Below are 19,782 nucleotides of genomic sequence, written 5' to 3'. Positions count from 1 at the left end.
TTATCAGTTCAAGCCAGCCTTGATTTTTTACATTTTCGTACAGGCCGGAGAGATAGCGAAATAATCACAGGAGAAGGAAAGAATTATAAGTCAAAATGTCGTCTCGAGCCTTGCGAAAATTACAAAAGCAAAAAGAAGCCCAGCAAGATATAGAGGTGCAAAATGACTCGGGAGATAGCGAGCAAGATATCCCAATTTCACGGCCAAAGATCAATGCTTTTGATCTATTAGGCGACCAAGGTGGCGATGAAGATCGAGATGATTCACTTGAATCTGAGCCAGAAAGATCCGTTACTGAAGGGGACCATAACCTTGCCCCGCCGCTGGGGGTCTCAAAAGCTACCAGCGGCAGCAAGAAGAAGAAGAAAAAGAAGACCAAGAAACAGCAGTCAAAGAAAATTACAGGGCCAGCAGAAGCGAATACCCCAGAGACCCAAGCCCTGGAGGTTGATGAGATAGACCTAGCTCTTGAAGCTTTGGCACTTAAGCATCCTACACCAGAGGACCAAAATGTCCAACCGGGAAGGGACCTTCATGGCTCTTCTGAGCAGGGTTTATGTGCTCTCTTGGAAGTAGATGCCAAAAAGCTCATTGCCATGAATGAAATGAAAAGACTCTTTGGAAATGCTGCCGTGGAAAGCCGGACCTCCCCATCTGATAGCCTACCTGGAAACAGGCGGAGAGAGCGGAATAGGCGAGCCCTAGACTTAGGAGCCGCGTTAACCGGGAGGTACAGCCCTGCGAGTAGGGGACAGGACCTCTCGGGAGTTGCACTGCGTAAAAACGTGCTTATGCAAGGCAAGGCTGAGTGGCCAAAGGCGACGAGTGGTGGCCTGGGGATGGAAGTTGTCCAGAAATCACCTACAGGAGTTGTGGAATATGAAATACTTCATAATACAGCTTATAAGGATGTCCAGCGTCAGTTTGACATGTGCGTGGAGTCAATGCAACCCGAAAGAATGATCGAGTTGCTTCAATATAATCGTGAGTTTTTTACCACCTCCTTACCTTTTCATCTCGCTGCAAGTGCTTACAAATTCTAAGCGTATCATATATCAACACTACTGCAGGTTTCTGAGATTGCAAAGCACCAAGGAGACCATGCGGTATCGGCTGACCTCTTGGAAAGAGCACTGTTTAACATTGGACGTTCAGCCCAGTCTTCATTTGGCAACTCTATAAAGGAGGGAAAGGCTCGACTGGATTTCACAATAAAGGAAAATCGTGAGGTATGGCTTGCGGGCTGGAGGTATATTATTAACCTGGGGATGAAGGGTACCTGGAAGACAGCATACGAGTGGACGAAATTCCTCCTGAGCCTTGACCCAGACGACCCGTATTGCTTATGCCTGATCATTGACCATATTGCGATACGAGCAAGGGAACTGCAACATTTTGTTGATCTGTGCCTACACCCTAGCTTTAAGAAGCGGTGGCATTTGTTTCCTAACATCCAGTGCTCCCTTGCCTTAGCATATATGTACTTGAGGAAACCAAAGGAGTGCCGAGAGGTCCTCCATTCAGCCATGCCCAAATATCCCTGGATCTTTTGTCGTCTCACACAGGAACTAAACATATCCCCCGTGCCGAAAGCAATCTGGGGCGCGCAAGCACCCAACGCTGCCCATGATCTACTCTGTGAACTCTACATAGCTAGGGCCAAAGACATATGGAATACTCCCGAGGCCACTTCTCTCCTGGTAGAAGTTGCCGACTCTATTCCGACAACTGAGAAGCCTCCTCAAGCACCTGAGATGTCACAGAACCTAGCACGGCATGTTATACTATCAGACATATCATCCGTGACGACCCACCTCCCACGCCACTTCACCATCCGACAAATATCAGCGTCGGACCCATTACCACCAAATGAGGTTGGGCTGTCTACCGGTCGCGCTGCGTCCATGATGGACGAGGTGCTTCAGTTATTTGGTGTAAATGAGCCAGACCACATTCAAACTGGTCGCCATAACCATAGACAGATCGACGATGAAGAAAATACTGACTCGGGGGAAGAATTGGACATGGCCGGCGTGTATCTGCCTCAGTCACAAGTCCCAGAGTGGCTTCTTGCTGGGGGGCAAGAGGAGCTCGCGGAATTCTTCAGAATCAACGGTGTGGACCCTGGAAATTGGGAGGAGGGGGTTAACATGCTGCCCATCCAACGATGGGTGAGAACCGTCCAGCGTCTGGACAGACAAGACTGGCGCCGAACCATCTCCACTGTCGCTGCATCGCTGGGCTCATCTACTGAGATGGTCGAGATGGTGCTGCTCGAGGAACTAGAACAACAGACCAGCGCCAGCTAGTTAATGGTATGTACTGCAGAGTACTTCGTAACTACCAGCTGTACCAGTAATCTCCGGTGTGGAAATGCTCTGTACTCTGCTTGATAGCTCGCCGTGTTGTGTCTAAGACAAGCTGAATATAATAATAATAATAACACTAAGAAAAGTCGAAGCCTCGCCAAGCTGGCGCCGTTCTGATGACGCATCAAGACAGAAACTTATTTTCTTTCCTTTTTATTAGTTAACTACTTATTATTCACTCTAGCTAACGAACTATCCAAGCCCTTATCAGCAGTGGCGCTATAGCCGATGGGAGAGGACCCGTAGTGAATCATTTTTATGCTCGCTGCTAGGGTTCGTTTTTCATGAGAATGCTGAAGAATGCTCAGAGCCTAACAAGACTGCATCATCGAGAGCTAGCTCTTGCGTGCGAAGCTTGAGAAGCCCGACTTTTCTGCTCGGTTAACTACTTACTTGCAGCATCACTAGAATAGCAGTAGCAGAAGGGGGGGGAAACACCATGGCTGTCCCATTAACGCACCGAGAGGCTGCTTCGGGGGTCTTGGGCTCGATATCCCTTGCTTGCTGGATATTTCTCCTGGTACGTTACTCTCGCGAGTTATTTTCCCACGGCATGCCCAAGCTTACATGTGAAGGTCCCCCAATTAATCGAGAACTACAAGAATGGCAGTGCCAAAGCCATATCTTTCGCCTTTATTCTCGTCTGGTTTATTGGAGATATTGCAAACTTGATAGGAGCTCTGTGGGCTAAGCTGGTCCCCGTGGTGGTAGCCATAGCCATATACTTCTGCATTGCGGACGGGGTTTTGATATGCCAGTGCATATACTACAACGAGAAAGTCTCACGGGAGATGGAGAGACGGATTTCGAGTCATACAGCGCATGAAGATGATGGAACACACGTTCCCCAGCCAACGACACCGCTATTAAGCCGACGGATGAGCGAGAATCTTGGGCAAAGCGGACGAAGGAGGCCTGATGGCAACTCACTCAACCATGACCCCTTGGCAAAGATGCTGGCAGAGGACGAGCCAAAGAGCACTTGGGCTAAGAATATACTGAGCCTATTGGGAATCTGCACTGCGGGTATTGCTGGCTGGGTGATCGCATGGAAGACGGGTGCATGGCAACCGACTCCTACCCAACCCATCAAAGGGCCAGCTGAGATGGCTGTGGGAGCGCAGGTCGCTGGGTATCTCAGTGCATTGTGCTATCTAGGGTGAGATCGCAGTCCTCCGTACTGCGTATATACTATTTGCGTTAACTAAGCCTCCGATAGTGCTCGAATTCCACAGATTGTCAAGAATTACAAAGAGAAGTCGTGTGAAGGTGAGCATCCATCGATATTGAACCCGCAAAATATGAATTGAATTTGAACTGATAGTCGGGGGTAGGGCTTGCCCTTTTATTCTTCGTGTTTTCTTTACTTGGCAACGCTACGTATGGAGCAGGGGTAAGCCGTCCTTCATGCATTTAGTTTTACTCGCCCTACTACTCGATTCTGACAGTCACACTAGATACTATTCCATTCTACGGAAAGAGAATACATTTTGACCAACCTGCCGTGGCTCCTGGGGTCGCTAGGTACCATTGCCGAAGATATTATTATTTTTGCGCAGTTCCGAGTATACGCAACTCAGGAGCCTGGGTCTTTGGCAGTCGCCTAGCGAGCGGTGTATATATTATTACTTTCCCTTCTTCCTGCTACTCTTACAGCATTCCCCAGGATCAAGAGATGTGCCTCAAATGACATGAAAAAGATTATCCAAGGCGATGGCGCACAATTCACATTTCTTTTTTGAGATTAACCTGGCAGCTCGGAAATATGTTTTTTTCATCACGACATGACATGGTAAAAAAAAGGATGAAAGGATAATATCTTTCATTCAGAAGGTATTTGCGCCACCCAATGACAGGTTTCTATTAAAAGATTCCGACCCGGCAGTGGGTAGCATGACCGTTTTTGCAAGCGCCTCGAGTTGTGCATCCATCTTTTATGAATATGGGTACAAGGGAAAAAAAGATTCGTAAGAAGGCGTTTAATCGAAAAGACCGAAGCCCATGTCCTCGTCGGACTCTTCAGCCTCTGTAAATCGGAGAAAACAGCACGTTAGTCGAATGTAGTTCATAAAGATGCTGGAGACTCTCGTTTGAGCCAAAGAAATATATGGGAATTTTCACGTACCCTCGGCCTTTTCTTCCTCAGCTGGAGCAGCCTCAGCAGCGGCAGCACCACCAGCAGCAGGAGCACCACCGGCGGCAGGGGCACCACCACCAGAGCCAACGTTGACTAGGATGTCCTTCAAGTTCTTGCCATCGAGAGCCTTAAGTCCAACACAAAAGAGGTTCCAATTAGCACAAATTCACCTGAGCAGACTTCTGCGTAAGCCCTGATATCTGCAGAAAGTAGGATATACCTTGGCGAAAAGGGAGGTCCAGATGGGCTCAACATCGGTCACACCAGCGGCCTTGATGAGGGTTTGGAGCTTGTCGGACTAGAGAGAAAGCAGACAGTCAGTTCTGATTCTGATTTATTCCCACCCGGCCAGAATTATCAATTTGACATGCGGATGCGCGCGTAATCAGGTATTGACGGAACCAAAGCTGGGATGGCAGATATCTAGGGACTGCGCTCACAGTGATCTCGATCTCCTCATCGGCGAGGATGAGGGCGGCGTAGGAGACGGCAAGCTCGGCGGAAGACATTGTGCAGAGGCGTGTGCGAATCTGTCTCTGGGGTGTGAGATGAGAGAAGGACGGACGTTGCAGGTTGAAAGGTCGTTCGTGTGCAAGCGAGAACTTGGAACTTCGTCTTTCGATCGCCAAACGCCTTTTTTTGTGTGCAAAAAGCTAGCTCGCTTACCCAGTCACGGGACCACAATAAATCCCATCGGTGAAAGGGGCTTCCAGAATTTGGCCCGTGCGTCTCGAGAAAGGGAACCCTCACGTGATAAGTCCCGCGCCCCGGCGGAGGAAGCGATGCAAACAAGACAAACAAGACAAACAAGGACGTCCCAGGGGTGCAAACATGCCCGTCGCGGCCCCGCCAGGAAAGAAGAAAAGAAAAAGGCGAGCGACGGCCATTTGCTGATGCCTCTGTTGCATATCACAGCTTCTACGGAGTACATGACACCGAGACGGGCCACGGAAGAGCAGCCCATCGAGCAGCCGCCAGAGGAGCTAGAGGACCACCGAGTGAAGTCGAAGGACAGCTCTGAACGTCAACGCACGCAACAAGCAGCAGACAGAACATGGCAGATTCCCCCGCCGTCTTTGCCCCGGTTGACCCGGCAGAGCAGCCGATACTCGAGCGCCTCATAACTATACGGGACGGCTTGGTGCTGATCAAGCAGGACAAATCTACATACGTCAAGTCCCATGATGTTATTCCTTTCTACGATCAGGCCATCGAGCAGGTGCAGATATTGAACCAACATCGTGCGGGTCGGAGAGTGGCTCAAAACAGAGGTAGGCAAAGGGCCTATGCGTTTTGGCAGGTTTTAACTTCATATTACACCATTAGTGAAGCGTCCCCGTTGTTTTCTACTTGGTTTCTAATGGATTTCTAGTTGACAATGTTTTGGACGATTGCTTTCAATTAATCTCACTGCTGTTTCTAACGGTTGGGAAGAACAACGAAGCACCAGCTGTGTACGTGTACAAGCTTCCGGGTGATTCCCAACGTACTAATTCGCTAACTGTTGTTCCTTCTACTAGATATTCCATGGTCTCTACTATCAAGGTACCGCCTTGAACAGATGCTCCTATTTCGATGTTTCTTGCTAACCGTTTACCCAGCGATTACTGGACCACCTCAGAGAGGCCGCATTCTTCAGCCAGAAGGATCTCGACTCGATAAGCGGCAGTCTTGATGGAGTCGAAAGCAATATACGTCGTGGCAAAGATACATACTCGCCTCATCTGCTCACGCTCCTTGAGACTAGATTAGAGACGTGCCGCTCTCAATTGGCTGAATTACAACACGACCTCTCCTTGCTTTCTCCAGAGCTCACCCCAACGCACGAAATTCTAGTGTCTATATTAAGGTCTACTTCCGCAGCAAACACAAGGTCCAAGGTAAGCAGCTATAGTTTACTCCACTGCAATGCTGATGGTTTATGTGGTTAGATGCATGCTGACGTCATGACCTAGTTTTCTGCATCTGAGGTGCTCGGTTTTAAAGACCAGCTGAATGCAATCAAGTCTAAAATGGTTGATGGAAACTTTGTGGCTGCTGATGGATCCATTCCTGCTGGCCAAAGAATAGTGAAAGACTTACTAGAAAAGTGTTTCAAATGGTCCGATATCGTACTTGAGCGGTAAGAGCCCTCGCTATTTCCCCCTATTGCCGGCTATCCTATAGCTAATGCCATTTGAACAGACAAGGACAGGTCAACGAAGCTTTCTTAGATTACTATAATCAGCTTATCGATATCAGAAACCAGCTTGACAGGTTGTCTATGACTCATGCGTGGTCATTACGTGAATCAGACCTCTATATGTATCAGAGAAAACTCAACAAAATCGACGAATGCCGAGTGGATGGTAACTTTTTGGATGCATCGGGAAAGCCTGCTGATCTACATGCACAAAGAGTAAGTGCATTATCTTGCAGTATAATTTTAATTTTTTTTTTTTTTTTGTATAAAACCTCTATACTAACAAAGTTAACAAGACCCTTCTTTACCTAATTCGGCGAAGCTACGCCTTGATATATGGTCTTCTTGTTTCCTCTGAGCCAGTATCAGAAGCACTGCTGCCGATATATAATCAGCTACAAACACTGAGAAAGTGTCTAATAGAAGTCAAGGAATCAGGAGGAGTATCAAGTGCCAGAGAGCTTTACCCATATAGTATGAAGGTGAGTCATGCGCTGGGTGTCCCCATGCCTCGCTTCGCTATGAAGAAATTCGCTAACTTGTCGTAGCTCAACTCGATCGACAACATGCGAGTTGATGGCAAATTCTACATCGGTTCAGACCTCCCCGAGGGCCAAGGCGGTGTCAACGAGCTTCTTGCAGAATGCTATGACCTCTGCTACGATCTACGTGCAGATGCTGAAGACATAGCTTCCCCCCAGTCATGAATGGACATATTCTGCCCTCACAGAAACATATTTAGCCATAATGCAACCAGGACAACATTTGCTATCCCATTATAGGTGTTTGGTTACGGGTTTTTATGACCGTTTTTCTTGTTTTATTCCCGTGTACAATGATTACTTTTTTCACCGTCCCTTTTATACTTTTGAAAAGCAGTTGGAACATATTTTGCAGGGTTCCTCATGTTTCTCCGGAGTTCAGTTACTCCCAGACGTCCATAATCTATACAGTGGTCTTTGCCACCCCCATAGACACACAAGGGGTGATTCCGGTCATCTCGCTAGTTGGAATTCCGAAGAATCAGCAAATGATAATACTCAAGAGGCAAAAAGAAATAACTGCACCGTTCACTAAATGCCGATGTCGCGATTTAGACTTTTAGCCCCATTCAGCCAATGACGTGCGAGACAAAAAAATTGCCGGGCTCATATAACACTTTTTTTCTTCACCCTTGACAAGAAGAACACATTTAAGCTGTTAGATACACAGAGGGGGCCATTATGGCGATGCAGATTCTTCGTCGGGGCTGTGCCCATGGGGCTACGGTAAGTTTGTCGTTCAATTGCTTGCTTTCTCCTGTTGGGTGAAGCTATCTTCTAACCCTGCAAGCATAATTAGCTCACACGATCGCTCAGGCGCTCTGGGCTGCGGTTTCGTGGACTGGCAACAGTCACACCCTCATCCACGCCCTCACCTCGTTCTCCTCCGTATCCCAAGATTCTCAGCAAACTCAATGAAGTTAGGAGGGTACTAGGTGCATCGAGACCGTTAACCCTCGCCGAAAAGAACCTATATTCCCACCTTGACAATGTCGAGGAGTCATTGCTCACAGATACGCAGAATGGCACACAGGTTCGAGGACGAGCCAACTTGAAGCTTAAACCCGACAGAGTTGCTATGCAGGATGCTTCTGCTCAAATGGCCCTTCTCCAGTTTATGTCCTGTGGTCTTCCATCAACGGCAGTCCCAGCTAGCATCCATTGTGACCACATGATAGTTGGAGAGAAAGGAGCTGATGTCGATCTTCCAGCGTCCATCAAGGGAAATAAAGAGGTCTTTGACTTTCTTGAGTCTGCCGCAAAGAAGTATGGAATTGAATTCTGGCCTCCAGGTGCAGGGATAATTCATCAAACTGTCTTGGAGAACTACGCTGCACCGGGACTGCTGATGCTTGGTACTGACAGCCACACCCCCAACGGTGGTGGATTGGGTGCCATTGCCATTGGTGTAGGTGGTGCTGATGCAGTGGATGCCCTGGTGGATGCCCCTTGGGAGCTCAAGGCTCCTAAAATTTTAGGTGTCCGCCTCGAAGGTGCGCTCAGTGGCTGGGCATCTCCAAAGGACATCATCCTCCATTTGGCTGGTAAGCTTACTGTACGCGGTGGAACTGGATTCATCATCGAATACCACGGCCCAGGCGTGGAAACACTCAGCTGTACTGGCCTCGCTACCATTTGTAACATGGGGGCTGAAGTTGGTGCCACGACTTCACTGTTCCCATTCGCACCTAGTATGATACCATATCTACAAGCTACCAATCGGTCGGAAATAGCCAAGTCTGCTTCAGATATTGCATCTTCTGGTCCACAGAACTTGCTTCGAGCTGACCCGGGTGCCGAATATGACCAACTTATTACAATTGATCTTTCCACTCTCGAGCCTCATATTAATGGACCATTCACGCCAGACCTTTCCATTCCCCTGTCAGCCTTTGCAGACACGGTTCGTGAAAAGAAATGGCCTGAAACATTCGGTGCTGGTTTGATTGGAAGCTGCACTAACAGCTCCTACCAAGACATGACACGTTCTGAGGATCTCGTCAAGCAAGCTTCTGCAGCTGGCCTGCGACCAAAGGCGGACTTCTTCATTACCCCTGGAAGCGAGCAGATACGAGCTACTCTAGAGCGTGATCAGACACTATCCACCTTTTCATCTGCTGGAGGCACGGTCCTTGCAAATGCATGCGGACCGTGTATAGGGCAATGGAAACGAACTGACGGAGTGAAGAAGGGTGAATCGAATGCCATACTTACCTCCTATAATCGAAACTTCCGTGGCCGAAATGACGGTAACACTGCAACAATGAACTTTCTTGCTTCTCCCGAGATTGTCACAGCCATGTCGTATGCTGGATCAACCACTTTCAACCCAATGACCGACTCTCTTACAACCCCCAGTGGAGAATCATTTAAGTTCACCGCACCAGTTGGATCTGATCTTCCTTCTGCTGGATTTGCAGCCGGAAATCCAGACTTCCAACCGTCTGCTGCTGTCCCAGATCCATCTGCCAAGGTTGTAGTTTCGCCAACATCTGACCGTCTTGCTCTTCTTGAACCCTTTGATCCATTCCCGACCCACGACCTTTCCTCTCTTCGGGTTCTTTATAAAGTTAAAGGACAGTGTACTACTGATACCATATCTGCTGCCGGACCTTGGTTGAAGTATAAAGGCCATCTCCCAAATATCTCTGCCAATACTTTAATTGGAGCTATCAATGCTGCTACTGGCGAAACTAACGTCGCCTACGATGTCGACGGCAAGACATATTCTATTCCAGAGCTAGCTGATAAATGGAAGAACGAAGGCAGCCAGTGGCTCGTTGTTGCCGAGGAAAACTATGGTGAAGGAAGTGCGCGAGAGCACGCTGCCTTGCAGCCTAGGTATCTAGGTGGAAGAATAATCGTGGCAAAGTCGTTTGCTAGAATTCATGAAACCAACCTCAAGAAACAAGGCATTGTGCCGCTTACATTCAAAGACAAGGCTGATTACGATAAGATAGATGCTTGTGATGAGGTTGAGACGGTTGGCCTCTACGAGCTACTGAAGAATGACGGCCAGGGCGAAGTTACCCTGAAAGTCACTAAAAAGTCTAGCGGAGAAACAGTCATTATCCCTGTCAACCACACCTTAAGCAAAGACCAGTGTGGCTTCATTCTCGCTGGCAGTGCATTGAACCTTCTTGCTGCTAAATCTCGATAAAGTTTCCTTCCTTTGACATTCTGATACTGTGTTCATTTTGCGCTCAGTTATGTTTATATTTGGTTTCTTCTCAGAGCATATACCAGTTCGGGCCTTTTGGTGTTGTCCTATCAATAGAATGGTTTGTAGGTACTACAGTTGTTTGGATAAAATATCCCAATTTCTTCTTCAAATTCCACGTTCGGGGTACCGGTTTTAATAGATACAACAGAAATATCTTATCAAGGAAGATTGAACCATTACCTCGTCCATTTCTGTAACTTGGACCCTTACAGGTTCCCTGAGGCCATCATAAAGCCAATGGAACTTAAAAGCCGAAGCAGAATCGTTGGTGACGGCGTATGTATATACAACCAAGGCTACTGCGTGGAGCGAATAATAGCTCCAAAAGTTAGGCCTCAGCTTTCTCTTTGTATATTGGATGGGCAAATTGGTACGGCGGGTAGTGAAAGATGGTGAAAATTCTAATGGGAGGTGATTTGGAAGAGTAGCGACGTTTACTCAATTCATTGAAATTCTTTATTTCTCCACCAAGCGTAAAAGGCCATATGTATCCGTAAGAGCAAAGTAAAAAAAGACCATATGATGCCATCCATGACTTACTGATGAAGGTAAAGATAAGGGGACATGGGATATGGTAACTAGTCGAGGGATGGAAAGGGGAAAGGGGGACACTCTGCTTTCTATCTAAGATTATGAAACCGAGTGTACAATGACAAGCATTTTAGAGGGTTTTAAGATCGAGAATATTCAGGGTGATGGCTGTAGGAGGGATGAACGGGGGTGGTAGTGCAAAATGGGGAATAACATAACGGGTAGTTAGTTAAAGAAAAAAATGAGACATCAATATTCGGGTGTTCATTGGAAGTGTCTGCGAACCGCCATTTGGTTCTCAGGTCGAACGATGTTAAGGATCTGGTCTGCGTTTATACCAGTTGCAGCAACCAATTGTTTAGCCGCTTCAACAACCTTGGTACACACATTGCCCTGGAGAGTCTCAGCCTCAAGTGCTTGGACAATAGAGGTGAATACTTTCTCGGCCTTTGAAAGAACAGATGGGTTCCGCCTAGCAAAAATCAGAGTTAGAAAAATATAAAGAGTGCCCGTACAGAGCGGGGAACTCACTGGTCAATAAGCTGTGCGAGGAAAGCATATGCATATGGCGCTGCTTCCTCATCATTCTCAATTGGAAGCGTATCAATCCAACTATCAACCACTTCCTGAGGGTTAGGAACCTTGCTGGAGTTAAAGTGCAGTATCTTAGCTATACTGGCGGAACCGTTCTCGGTAGCAAACACATGTTCTTCCGACCTAGCATCCGCGAAACGGGTTACGGCAAATAGCATGGGAATACTGCCGGCAGCAAACTCGCTCCAGGCTTCTCCACCTTTCTGAGCAGCAACTCCGACGCCATAAGCAGCAGCCTGACGGTTTGATGGGTTTTCATCTTGCATGCCGTCAATTAATGGCTTGAGGATATGGTCCTTGTAGTTCCAGGATTGATCGCCACAGAATTCAAGGACATCATCCAGGATACAAAGAACCCACTGCCGCTGCGTGGGGTCATCGCTGGTAACAAAGGAGTTGTAAAATGGTAGCAATTGCTCCCATGCGGGGAGGAAGGCAGGGCCATGATTCTTGAAGATGGTGTGGAAAGCCTTATTCATATCGCTTAAAAGGTTCTGATCCTCTTCCATCTCGTAATCAAAGGAGAAAGTGTCGTCTTCACCATCATCAAGTTCCGCCTTATCTTCGAGGCGTTTCTGTACTCGTTTCTGGTAATCCTCAAGGGCACTCTTGGAAGATTCGATGAACGCTTGCATGTGCTGTGGGGAGAGACAATTCTTTCCAGCAACCTCCACGGATTCGTAGAAACACTGGAACATTTCTGCGAGTGTATCAATCGAGGGCTCTGCGGTGAGAATTTCAATGATCTTTAACAGGGCAGAAGACCACATTTGCTGGAATTCTACCGACTGTTCATTGTGGGACTTCTTATAAGCGTTCAAAAGACGTGGAATAAGCTTGGCAGAAGAGACTCGGACAGGGTCGTGGAAGAAGAAAGCCAAGCCGGGTATGGCAATTTCTTCCAATGTCTTAACAACATAGGGCTCAAATGCACCTTCGAGGACTTGGGCGTAGATAGTGATTAACTCAATGGCAGTATTCTTGTCTTCAAGGGTGCTGGTTCGGATACCAATGATCTTGTCCTTGAATGGGAGCAGTTCCCAGTTGTGATCTTGCTCAACATCTCGTAGAGTCTCGTCATTCTCCAAAATCTGAACATCTGCACTGGAGGCAGCAACTTGAAGCAAAGGTGGCATGACTGCAGGGAGATAGGGAACAAAGGCAGGTCCTAATACACGGCACATACGACCCCAGCAGTGAAGAAGGTAAGATGATTGTGGGTCATCAGGCTCGGTGATATTTTCTACACATATGCGCAGTTAGAGGATAGGTATTTGATATTCTGGCTGAATAGGTACTTACGTTGTATGTGGCCAAGCAATTGAACTAAGTTAATAGCATCTGCACCCATCTTCTCTCTACCAACAGCCAAAGCTATAATACGTTAATCCCATGAGAGAACATTCTATTAGAAAGAGTATCACAATACATACCAATAAGAGTTGCACACTCCATAGCCTTGGCGCGAACAACAAGGTATTCCTTTGATTGTTCTTCTTTGAGAACATTGAATAAAAGGGGCATCAAAGTATCGTAAAACTGTCCGAAGGCAGCTTCTGCGGAGTCCGCGATTGTGGCAATGGTGGAGAGAGCTTGTTCTTGAACATATCGCTTGGGATTTCGGAGGAGCTGGAGGAGATTCTGCAAGAGGTCTGGAAGATATGGCTCAAGGATAGCGCGTTCTGCCTCTTCGCAGAAGTTAACCAATGCAGCCGCAGCATGGGCTTGGACACGGGGGTGTTCAGAGGTGAGAACAGGAATAATATTTCCAAGAACGATGGAGTGGTATTTTTCTTGCATAGTGCCAGCAAAATCAGTGCTCATCTGGCCCAAGGCATTGCACCCTGCAAAACGTACTCTGGGGTGAGGATCTCGGAGGGAAGGGATCACCAGGGCGAGAACTTGATTGAGTTCCCCAATCATCAGATCACGACACCCTTCTGAAATGGCGGAAATAGCCATAAGAGCAGCGTGTCGATCGCGCCATGATGCTGAGTTCATCATTTTCGGGACCCAATTGAAGGTGGTAGGAAGGATGATTTGCCCTCCCAGCTTGTTGGCGAGGCGGTCCATGCATTGTTCGCCGGCAACATGGTTCTTATCACTTTCCTCCAAATCAAGCTAGAATTTGATCGTTAGGATGCAGATCAACGTAGAACTGGAGAAATCGGTACTTACATCTTCAGATGCACTCCACTCAGCGGCATCGTCATCATCCTGACCAACATCGGTCATCAGACTTAGACATTGAGTGACCATTTCCTGGGCATATGTAGGATCCTTCTTGCACATGGTGGGTGCATAGTCGGCAAAGGTAGCCATGAGTTCGAGAGCGTTTTGCCTGACTTGTTCAGAGAGTTCTGCATCCCCAATGACTGTGACGCTAAACTTCACAAGCTTGTTGAAAAGACCCTTGAACATCTTAGGGTTGACTTCTGCGAGTTCCATCAAGGCAACAAAGGCCTTGGATAGCTCCTCGCCCTGGTCACCCTCTTTCAGTGGTGGGAGGATGTTGAGTAATTCTGGAACAACGCCGAAGAACTTGGCCTGAGTCTTTTTGCTGATTGAGCGGAAGAATGAAGCAAACGCTTCCATGGCGGAGATACGGACCTATAACATGTTAGACGGGTAGCCCGTAGCACATGGAACTATTTTACTAACAGAGACGTGATCATCCTGGAATCCCTTCAAGAAGACCCCCTGTACCATATCCTCATGCTGCTTTTCTATAATTGTGGGAGTGGCGGCAAATATACGGAATGCGGCCTCGCGGAGGCCACTAACAGGAGATTGACTGGCCTGGAACAGCACTGATAGGAGTTCTGGCCATGGTTCCTCTATGACAATATTAGTACCGGGTATAGTACTTTAGTAGGAACGCAGCACGACGAGCCTACCTTGATCCGAGTACTGAGATGCGATTTCTGCGACTGCGTCTCCGATCTTGTTTCGAACAGGGGCAAAGGTCTCGTTACTTAGAGCCTCGAGCAGCTTCTGTCGAATGGCTACTCTCTGGTCTGGAAGTAAGCTGAAAAACAGTTCTCTGGGATCACCTGTTGAAGGATTCTTTATCGACTTTGCTGCCATACGTCGGAAAATCACAGCTGCTAAAGAGCGGCCCTGTAGATTAGAAACAATCAGCACCTCGCTTTCCGGAATTGCAGTCTCCCTCATCTAAGCCAATAAAGGGACAAGAGGCCGCTACAGCAGCTGGTTTCTTGTACACTGTCGACTCACATTTGTGTCCTCGGAGCCCTGGATCTGCTCTGCCAGGCCCATCAACAAGACATCTGGACGGTTCTGAACCCAGTCGTTATTCAACTGCCCTTCAGCCTGGGCTCGAACACCATTATCGGCAGACGAGAGGCCAAGTAACAGCTGCGACAGCGCTGTATGAACTTCCTGCGGTAGGACCGACATTTTTGCTTCTCTATATCACCACCGCCGGGTAAAGTACTTTGGGGCAGCCGACGGTCTCTCGCACCGGTCGCCAGGCAACCAGGTAGCTTCTTCGCTCCCTTAACTAGTTCCAGCAGCAAGCAGATGATAATTGTGTGGACGGAGGCAGATCGCTGTTCCTGGTATTTGACTGGAGAAGAGCTCCCTGTGGTGTGTCGCGGTTGTTGGTGGTGGGCGTCTAAAAAGTAGGAGGGGTGGTTTGTTCCTTTGTTTTTCCTCTTCCCTGGCGTTAGCTAAACAAACTAAAGCCACACTGACCGAAGCCCTGGATCACAAACAACAGTTCAGCGGCAGTGCATCAGCAGAGCGGCAGACAAACCGAGCGCGCCCTGTTTCGAGCCGAAAGGCGTGAAGTAGTGAAGCCTCGAGGTGCTGAGATGTGTAGTAGAAAAAAAGGTGGGATGCTGGAAAGTGGTGGGAGGTTTTTTTTTTTTTTTTTTTTGTGTTATTTCGAACTAGTCCCAAATAGTCGGTTTGCGCCGTTTGCTTTGCAGATGGACAAACTGATGTCTGATATTTGGCTATTTGGCAGGTGAGAGGACAGGATAGACGGTGATGATGATGATGATGGTGATGATGATGATGGCTGGGGCCGTTGGTGGCGATCAATTAAGGAGAATCTATTTTCATCTAGCTAGGAGTTCGTGGAATTACAAGGAAGGATATCTCAAGTATTGTGCGTGCTAAAAACAAAAAAAAAAAAAAAAAGAGCTAAGAAAAGGGGAAAGGGAGAGAAACCAGGACTATAATATAATACTGACAAGAGAAAGGTCAAGGAAACAACAGAGGAGAACAGGGTGGTTGATATACTGGTTGAGAATCCAATGGGTCTTCGAAAGGGTTGGCTAGGGGGAAATGGTTGTAGAAAGGCAAGGAAATGGTCGATGTTATCCTTTGCAGGGTTCTATCGTCTACCTCCGCGGCTCAGCACAAAGACACCGACAATAACAGCAGCCAGAGTAACGATAGCTCCAGGTAGAATAAGTTCGTTAGGAATGCCGTTGATGAGCTGCTGGTCCGTTGAGGGCTGGACAAGTGATTGGGCCACAGACTTGGGGCTGCTGGTCGACTCCTCTCTATGCGCGGTTTCCTCCTCAGCAGCAACGGTTACGGATTCCGGAGGGGAGGCAGCTTTGGCTGCTGCCGCCGGCTCAGGTTCCTTGGCAACAATCGGAGTAGAATCCGGGCTGTGGACGAAGAGGTCAACCTTGTCTTGGCTGGCCTTCCGGGCAATGGAAATGGCGTCGACAAGGTCTTGGTCAGCAGTGATGGAGACAGTGTCACCTTCACTGTCCAAGTAGCTCATGGCGAATCCGGTGTTGCTGAGTTTTCCATCTTCGACAACGGCTTGGCCGCCGATGGTGTCAACCTCCGCTCCGAGTTTGGCGGACACGTTCTGGACAAGCTCGGCAATACCAGCGGACGGGTCAACGTGTAGACGATGAACACGACCGCTGGGAGCCTTGAACTTGAAGGGGAATGAAGGGTCAAGCTTCTCTTCTGCTGATGGGCGTTCCTGTACCTCTGAGACAGGCGCCTCTTCACCTCCGTGGTGAGAGGCAGAGTCGTTTGGCAAAACACTGTCACCGGTATGGCCTCGATGGTCTGGGCTTAGCAGAGATCGGTGATGGGGTTGGCTGCCAGACACCATCGAGTCAGACTCGTTGTCCATGGACAGCCAGAACTTGTTCCAGGCTGGACCCTCGCTTTCATTGGTTTGGATAGTGTTGATCTAAGAATAAGGTTAGATCTGAGTCAGGAGTACAAGACACCCAAAATGTGACTAACCTGTTCCAGCGTAGCATAGGTCAATTTAAGAACGTCAACCATTCCCACGATTTCTCCAGACTCATTCATAACGGGAAGGTTGAGATAATGTCCATCTAAACCAATGCATTAGTTCCCCTGTATGCAATTTGGCTGAGAAAAGATGAAAAAGGAAAATAAATATACGAACCATGCATCTTTCGAAGAGCAGCTTGGATAGTCATGTCAGTAGGTGCAAAGTCTGGGTGGGGAGTCATGACTCGGACAACACTGCAGGTAGATGGGTCGAGACCAGGAGCAATAACTCGCAAGACAACGTCCTTGCTAGTAAAGATACCAGTGATAGACCCTTGGTCCTGGACCAAGAGAGCGGTTGTATGGTTCTCCTTCATCAACGTAGCAGCCTCCTTGACAGATGTGCGCACGGACACCGTGGTAGGGGGCAAACCGTTAAGCACGGACTCTAGAGTAGGTCCAGACATCTTCGATCTCAAAGCCTCCACGTACTGAATAATTTGCTGGGGCTGTGAAGATCCTAGCTCAGATTGCACACCTTCAAGAGCATCATATAGCTTGCGGGAGGAGCTATATGCACGTTCCAACTTCTCCATTGCATCGTAGAAACACTTGGTGATATCTAGAATGCCGGAGATATCTTGGTTTTCGTCCATGACAGGAAGATGTCGGAAACCCTTTCGAACCATAAGATCAAGAGCATCAGTGGCACTGGTATCAGTACGAGCACATAGCGGGTTCTTTGTCATGATTTCGGCAATTGTCACATCTCTGGCGCGGATACCAGCACCTACGACCCTGTAGGCCAAATCCTTTGCGGTGAAGATACCGGCAATACGGTCATCATCGTCTGTCACGAGAACGCAATCTTCCCTCTTCGCTGCCATCAATTGCGCAGCTTCGGAAACAGTGGTATTTGGTTTGATCTGTAGAGCTTGACTGGGTTTGAGGGCAAGAACTGTGCCGGGCGGGGCCTTTCGAGTGTGTCGGGCCTTGGAAGGGTTGAACTTCTTCTTACTGAGGTCCGCTTCCATCTTCCTCCTGATGGCCTGGATAGATTCCATTTAGTAACAGTCCATATAATGGCATTTTGACATATCACCGTCCTCCACCGCTCCCCTCCACCAATGACAGAATAAATAGAGACAAAAAAAAGGGAGACGGGAGACGAATGTAGTATACCTCATCTCGTTTGGATTGCTTCTGCCTGCTCGTGCTTAAGGTAGAGCTTCCTCCAATATCAGATGCAACGCTCGGAGGAATTGGGTGTTCGACCTTGCGAGGGATGCCGGACGAAGCGTTAGAGTCAAAGGGGAGCTGGCCCCGACCCATGGTCCGGCTACGGATGGTACCGCCAGTCGCCGACATCTTGTTACAAAGTAAAATAGGAGAACTAGCTCGGGGAACGGGGAGAGAGGCAAAAGATGGATGGCAATCGACGTCGACCTGGTCCCTCGCTGCAGCGGCACCGACGGTGTTTTCCTGTCGTCGTCGTCGTCGTCGTCGTCGTCTTCGTCTTCGTCTTCGGCTTGGACAGCGAGAAAAAGGACGAAGATCAGGCGGGTTTTTTTTTCCTTCCCTTCTCAAAAGGGTAAAAAGCACGGGACGTGTCACCTGATTGTCACATGATTTTCGAATTACTCATCACTTAGTCATCATATGACATAATACCTATAACTATAGTCATGTGACTCGCTTAGCCCTAGCCCACAAGAAGGAAAAACGTCGAAAGTTTAGCCCGCGAAGAAAGTCGCAGCTGAAGTCGAAGAAGACAGCGAGATCTCTCCCAGTCGACAACGACCGCAACCATCAGCAACCCCAGCCTCGATCCCCCTCTCGCTCCGGTTTACCTGTCTGTTCACCTGGCTTGCGCAGTCGCGGAAGCCACCCACACCGTCATTCAAAATGGTTAAGAAGCGGGCGTCCAAGTGCGTTGAGAAATACCCTCCCCGGCAATATCAGATTTCCAGATATCCTGGATAACAAATCTCAGGCTCTGGCGTGGAACTGGGCCGTGTGTTGTTTGCGCCAACGTGAAACTGACCTTTTCTTCTTCATCTCTATAGCGGACGTAACAAGAAGGGCCGTGGCCACGTCAAGCCAATTCGTTGCTCCAACTGCTCTAGATGTACCCCCAAGGACAAGGCCATCAAGAGATTCACCATCCGTAACATGGTTGAATCTGCCGCCGTCAGTACGTTTTACGCTCTACAAGGCTTCCCAGGATCTTTCTACCGCGCTACCAAAAGAGACCAACTTGGGAGCCGGTGGACACATCTTGCAATTGAGAGTGCTAATGTACCCGGATTGAATAATAGGCGATATCTCTGACGCTTCCGTTTTCACCAAATATGCCGTCCCTAAGATGTACCTGAAGCTCCAATACTGCGTCTCTTGCGCTATCCACGGAAAGATCGTCCGGTATGCATTTATCTCCCGCAGCCAAATGCAAATATTACACCATCCCCCTTAAATCAGCTAGGAGCAAGAACCCAATGGAAAGAAGGAATATAAAGCAACTGACGAACCGTTTTTTTAATAACCACAGTGTCCGATCCCGAGAAGGTCGCCGCAACCGTGCCCCACCACCAAGACTCAGATTCAACAAGGACGTCAAGAAGTTGAACCCCCAGCAGGCTGCTGCTAACGCCAAGTCCGCCCAAGCTGCTGCCGCTAAGGCATAGATAAAGGATGTCATTTCCTTTTCTTCCCTTTAATACCTTTTCGACGTCGGAGGAGCGATAAAGCGGGGAATTAGGAGGGAGGGCCTTTTTTCAGCAGCAGCTCTACCCTCCTCTTTTCATTTTACAAACAAACTCAGCACGTTCATGGCGGCGGGAATCCCCCAAAAGAAAAGCAACCCTTTTTTTTTAACGATGAGCTGCGGCGAATATGTGAAATATCCTGGCATGAAATGATTTTTGTTTTAATTATATTTTATCTTTTTTAAACATTGCCGGATG

General features: G+C 48.2%; 8 protein-coding genes across 8 annotated transcripts; 5 read left to right on the top strand and 3 right to left on the bottom strand.

Annotated features, from left to right (window-relative positions):
* Positions 1–95: 95 nt before the first annotated feature.
* On the top strand, positions 96–2,309 carry ARB_00020 (Nulp1-pending protein; the record flags this gene model as incomplete). The annotated part of the gene is made up of 2 exons (XM_003013527.1): positions 96–984; positions 1,156–2,309. The coding sequence occupies 2 exons, from the start codon at positions 96–98 to the stop codon at positions 2,307–2,309; spliced, it is 2,043 nt and encodes a 680-aa protein (XP_003013573.1).
* A 499-nt stretch (positions 2,310–2,808) lies between these two features.
* Positions 2,809–3,532, top strand: ARB_00019 (uncharacterized protein; the record flags this gene model as incomplete). The annotated part of the gene is made up of 2 exons (XM_003013526.1): positions 2,809–2,889; positions 2,945–3,532. 2 exons carry the CDS (start codon positions 2,809–2,811, stop codon positions 3,530–3,532), a joined length of 669 nt encoding a protein of 222 aa, XP_003013572.1.
* Positions 3,533–4,348: 816 nt separating this feature from the next.
* ARB_00018 (uncharacterized protein) lies at positions 4,349–5,015 on the bottom strand (the record flags this gene model as incomplete). Its single annotated transcript, XM_003013525.1, has 4 exons — positions 4,349–4,395; positions 4,495–4,633; positions 4,727–4,804; positions 4,947–5,015. The coding sequence occupies 4 exons, from the start codon at positions 5,013–5,015 to the stop codon at positions 4,349–4,351; spliced, it is 333 nt and encodes a 110-aa protein (XP_003013571.1).
* Positions 5,016–5,560: 545 nt separating this feature from the next.
* Positions 5,561–7,395, top strand: ARB_00017 (uncharacterized protein; the record flags this gene model as incomplete). The annotated part of the gene is made up of 7 exons (XM_003013524.1): positions 5,561–5,777; positions 5,879–5,960; positions 6,128–6,386; positions 6,462–6,628; positions 6,691–6,904; positions 6,985–7,170; positions 7,237–7,395. 7 exons carry the CDS (start codon positions 5,561–5,563, stop codon positions 7,393–7,395), a joined length of 1,284 nt encoding a protein of 427 aa, XP_003013570.1.
* A 550-nt stretch (positions 7,396–7,945) lies between these two features.
* Positions 7,946–10,390, top strand: ARB_00016 (uncharacterized protein; the record flags this gene model as incomplete). Its single annotated transcript, XM_003013523.1, has 2 exons — positions 7,946–7,956; positions 8,137–10,390. The coding sequence occupies 2 exons, from the start codon at positions 7,946–7,948 to the stop codon at positions 10,388–10,390; spliced, it is 2,265 nt and encodes a 754-aa protein (XP_003013569.1).
* An 858-nt stretch (positions 10,391–11,248) lies between these two features.
* ARB_00015 (uncharacterized protein) lies at positions 11,249–14,998 on the bottom strand (the record flags this gene model as incomplete). Its single annotated transcript, XM_003013522.1, has 8 exons — positions 11,249–11,456; positions 11,516–12,821; positions 12,881–12,952; positions 13,012–13,699; positions 13,757–14,188; positions 14,240–14,415; positions 14,476–14,698; positions 14,816–14,998. 8 exons carry the CDS (start codon positions 14,996–14,998, stop codon positions 11,249–11,251), a joined length of 3,288 nt encoding a protein of 1,095 aa, XP_003013568.1.
* Positions 14,999–15,941: 943 nt separating this feature from the next.
* ARB_00014 (uncharacterized protein) lies at positions 15,942–18,151 on the bottom strand (the record flags this gene model as incomplete). The annotated part of the gene is made up of 4 exons (XM_003013521.1): positions 15,942–16,769; positions 16,826–16,920; positions 16,995–17,868; positions 18,002–18,151. The coding sequence occupies 4 exons, from the start codon at positions 18,149–18,151 to the stop codon at positions 15,942–15,944; spliced, it is 1,947 nt and encodes a 648-aa protein (XP_003013567.1).
* A 92-nt stretch (positions 18,152–18,243) lies between these two features.
* Positions 18,244–19,503, top strand: ARB_00013 (uncharacterized protein; the record flags this gene model as incomplete). The annotated part of the gene is made up of 5 exons (XM_003013520.1): positions 18,244–18,378; positions 18,557–18,747; positions 18,886–19,013; positions 19,138–19,240; positions 19,368–19,503. 5 exons carry the CDS (start codon positions 18,244–18,246, stop codon positions 19,501–19,503), a joined length of 693 nt encoding a protein of 230 aa, XP_003013566.1.
* Between the last annotated feature and the right edge of the window lie 279 nt (positions 19,504–19,782).

The sequence above is a fragment of the Trichophyton benhamiae genome, assembly GCF_000151125.1.
Source record: "Trichophyton benhamiae CBS 112371 chromosome Unknown contig00074.8, whole genome shotgun sequence".
NCBI classification, from domain to species: Eukaryota; Fungi; Ascomycota; class Eurotiomycetes; order Onygenales; family Arthrodermataceae; genus Trichophyton; species Trichophyton benhamiae.
This window is presented reverse-complemented; position numbering and strand designations above follow the sequence as displayed.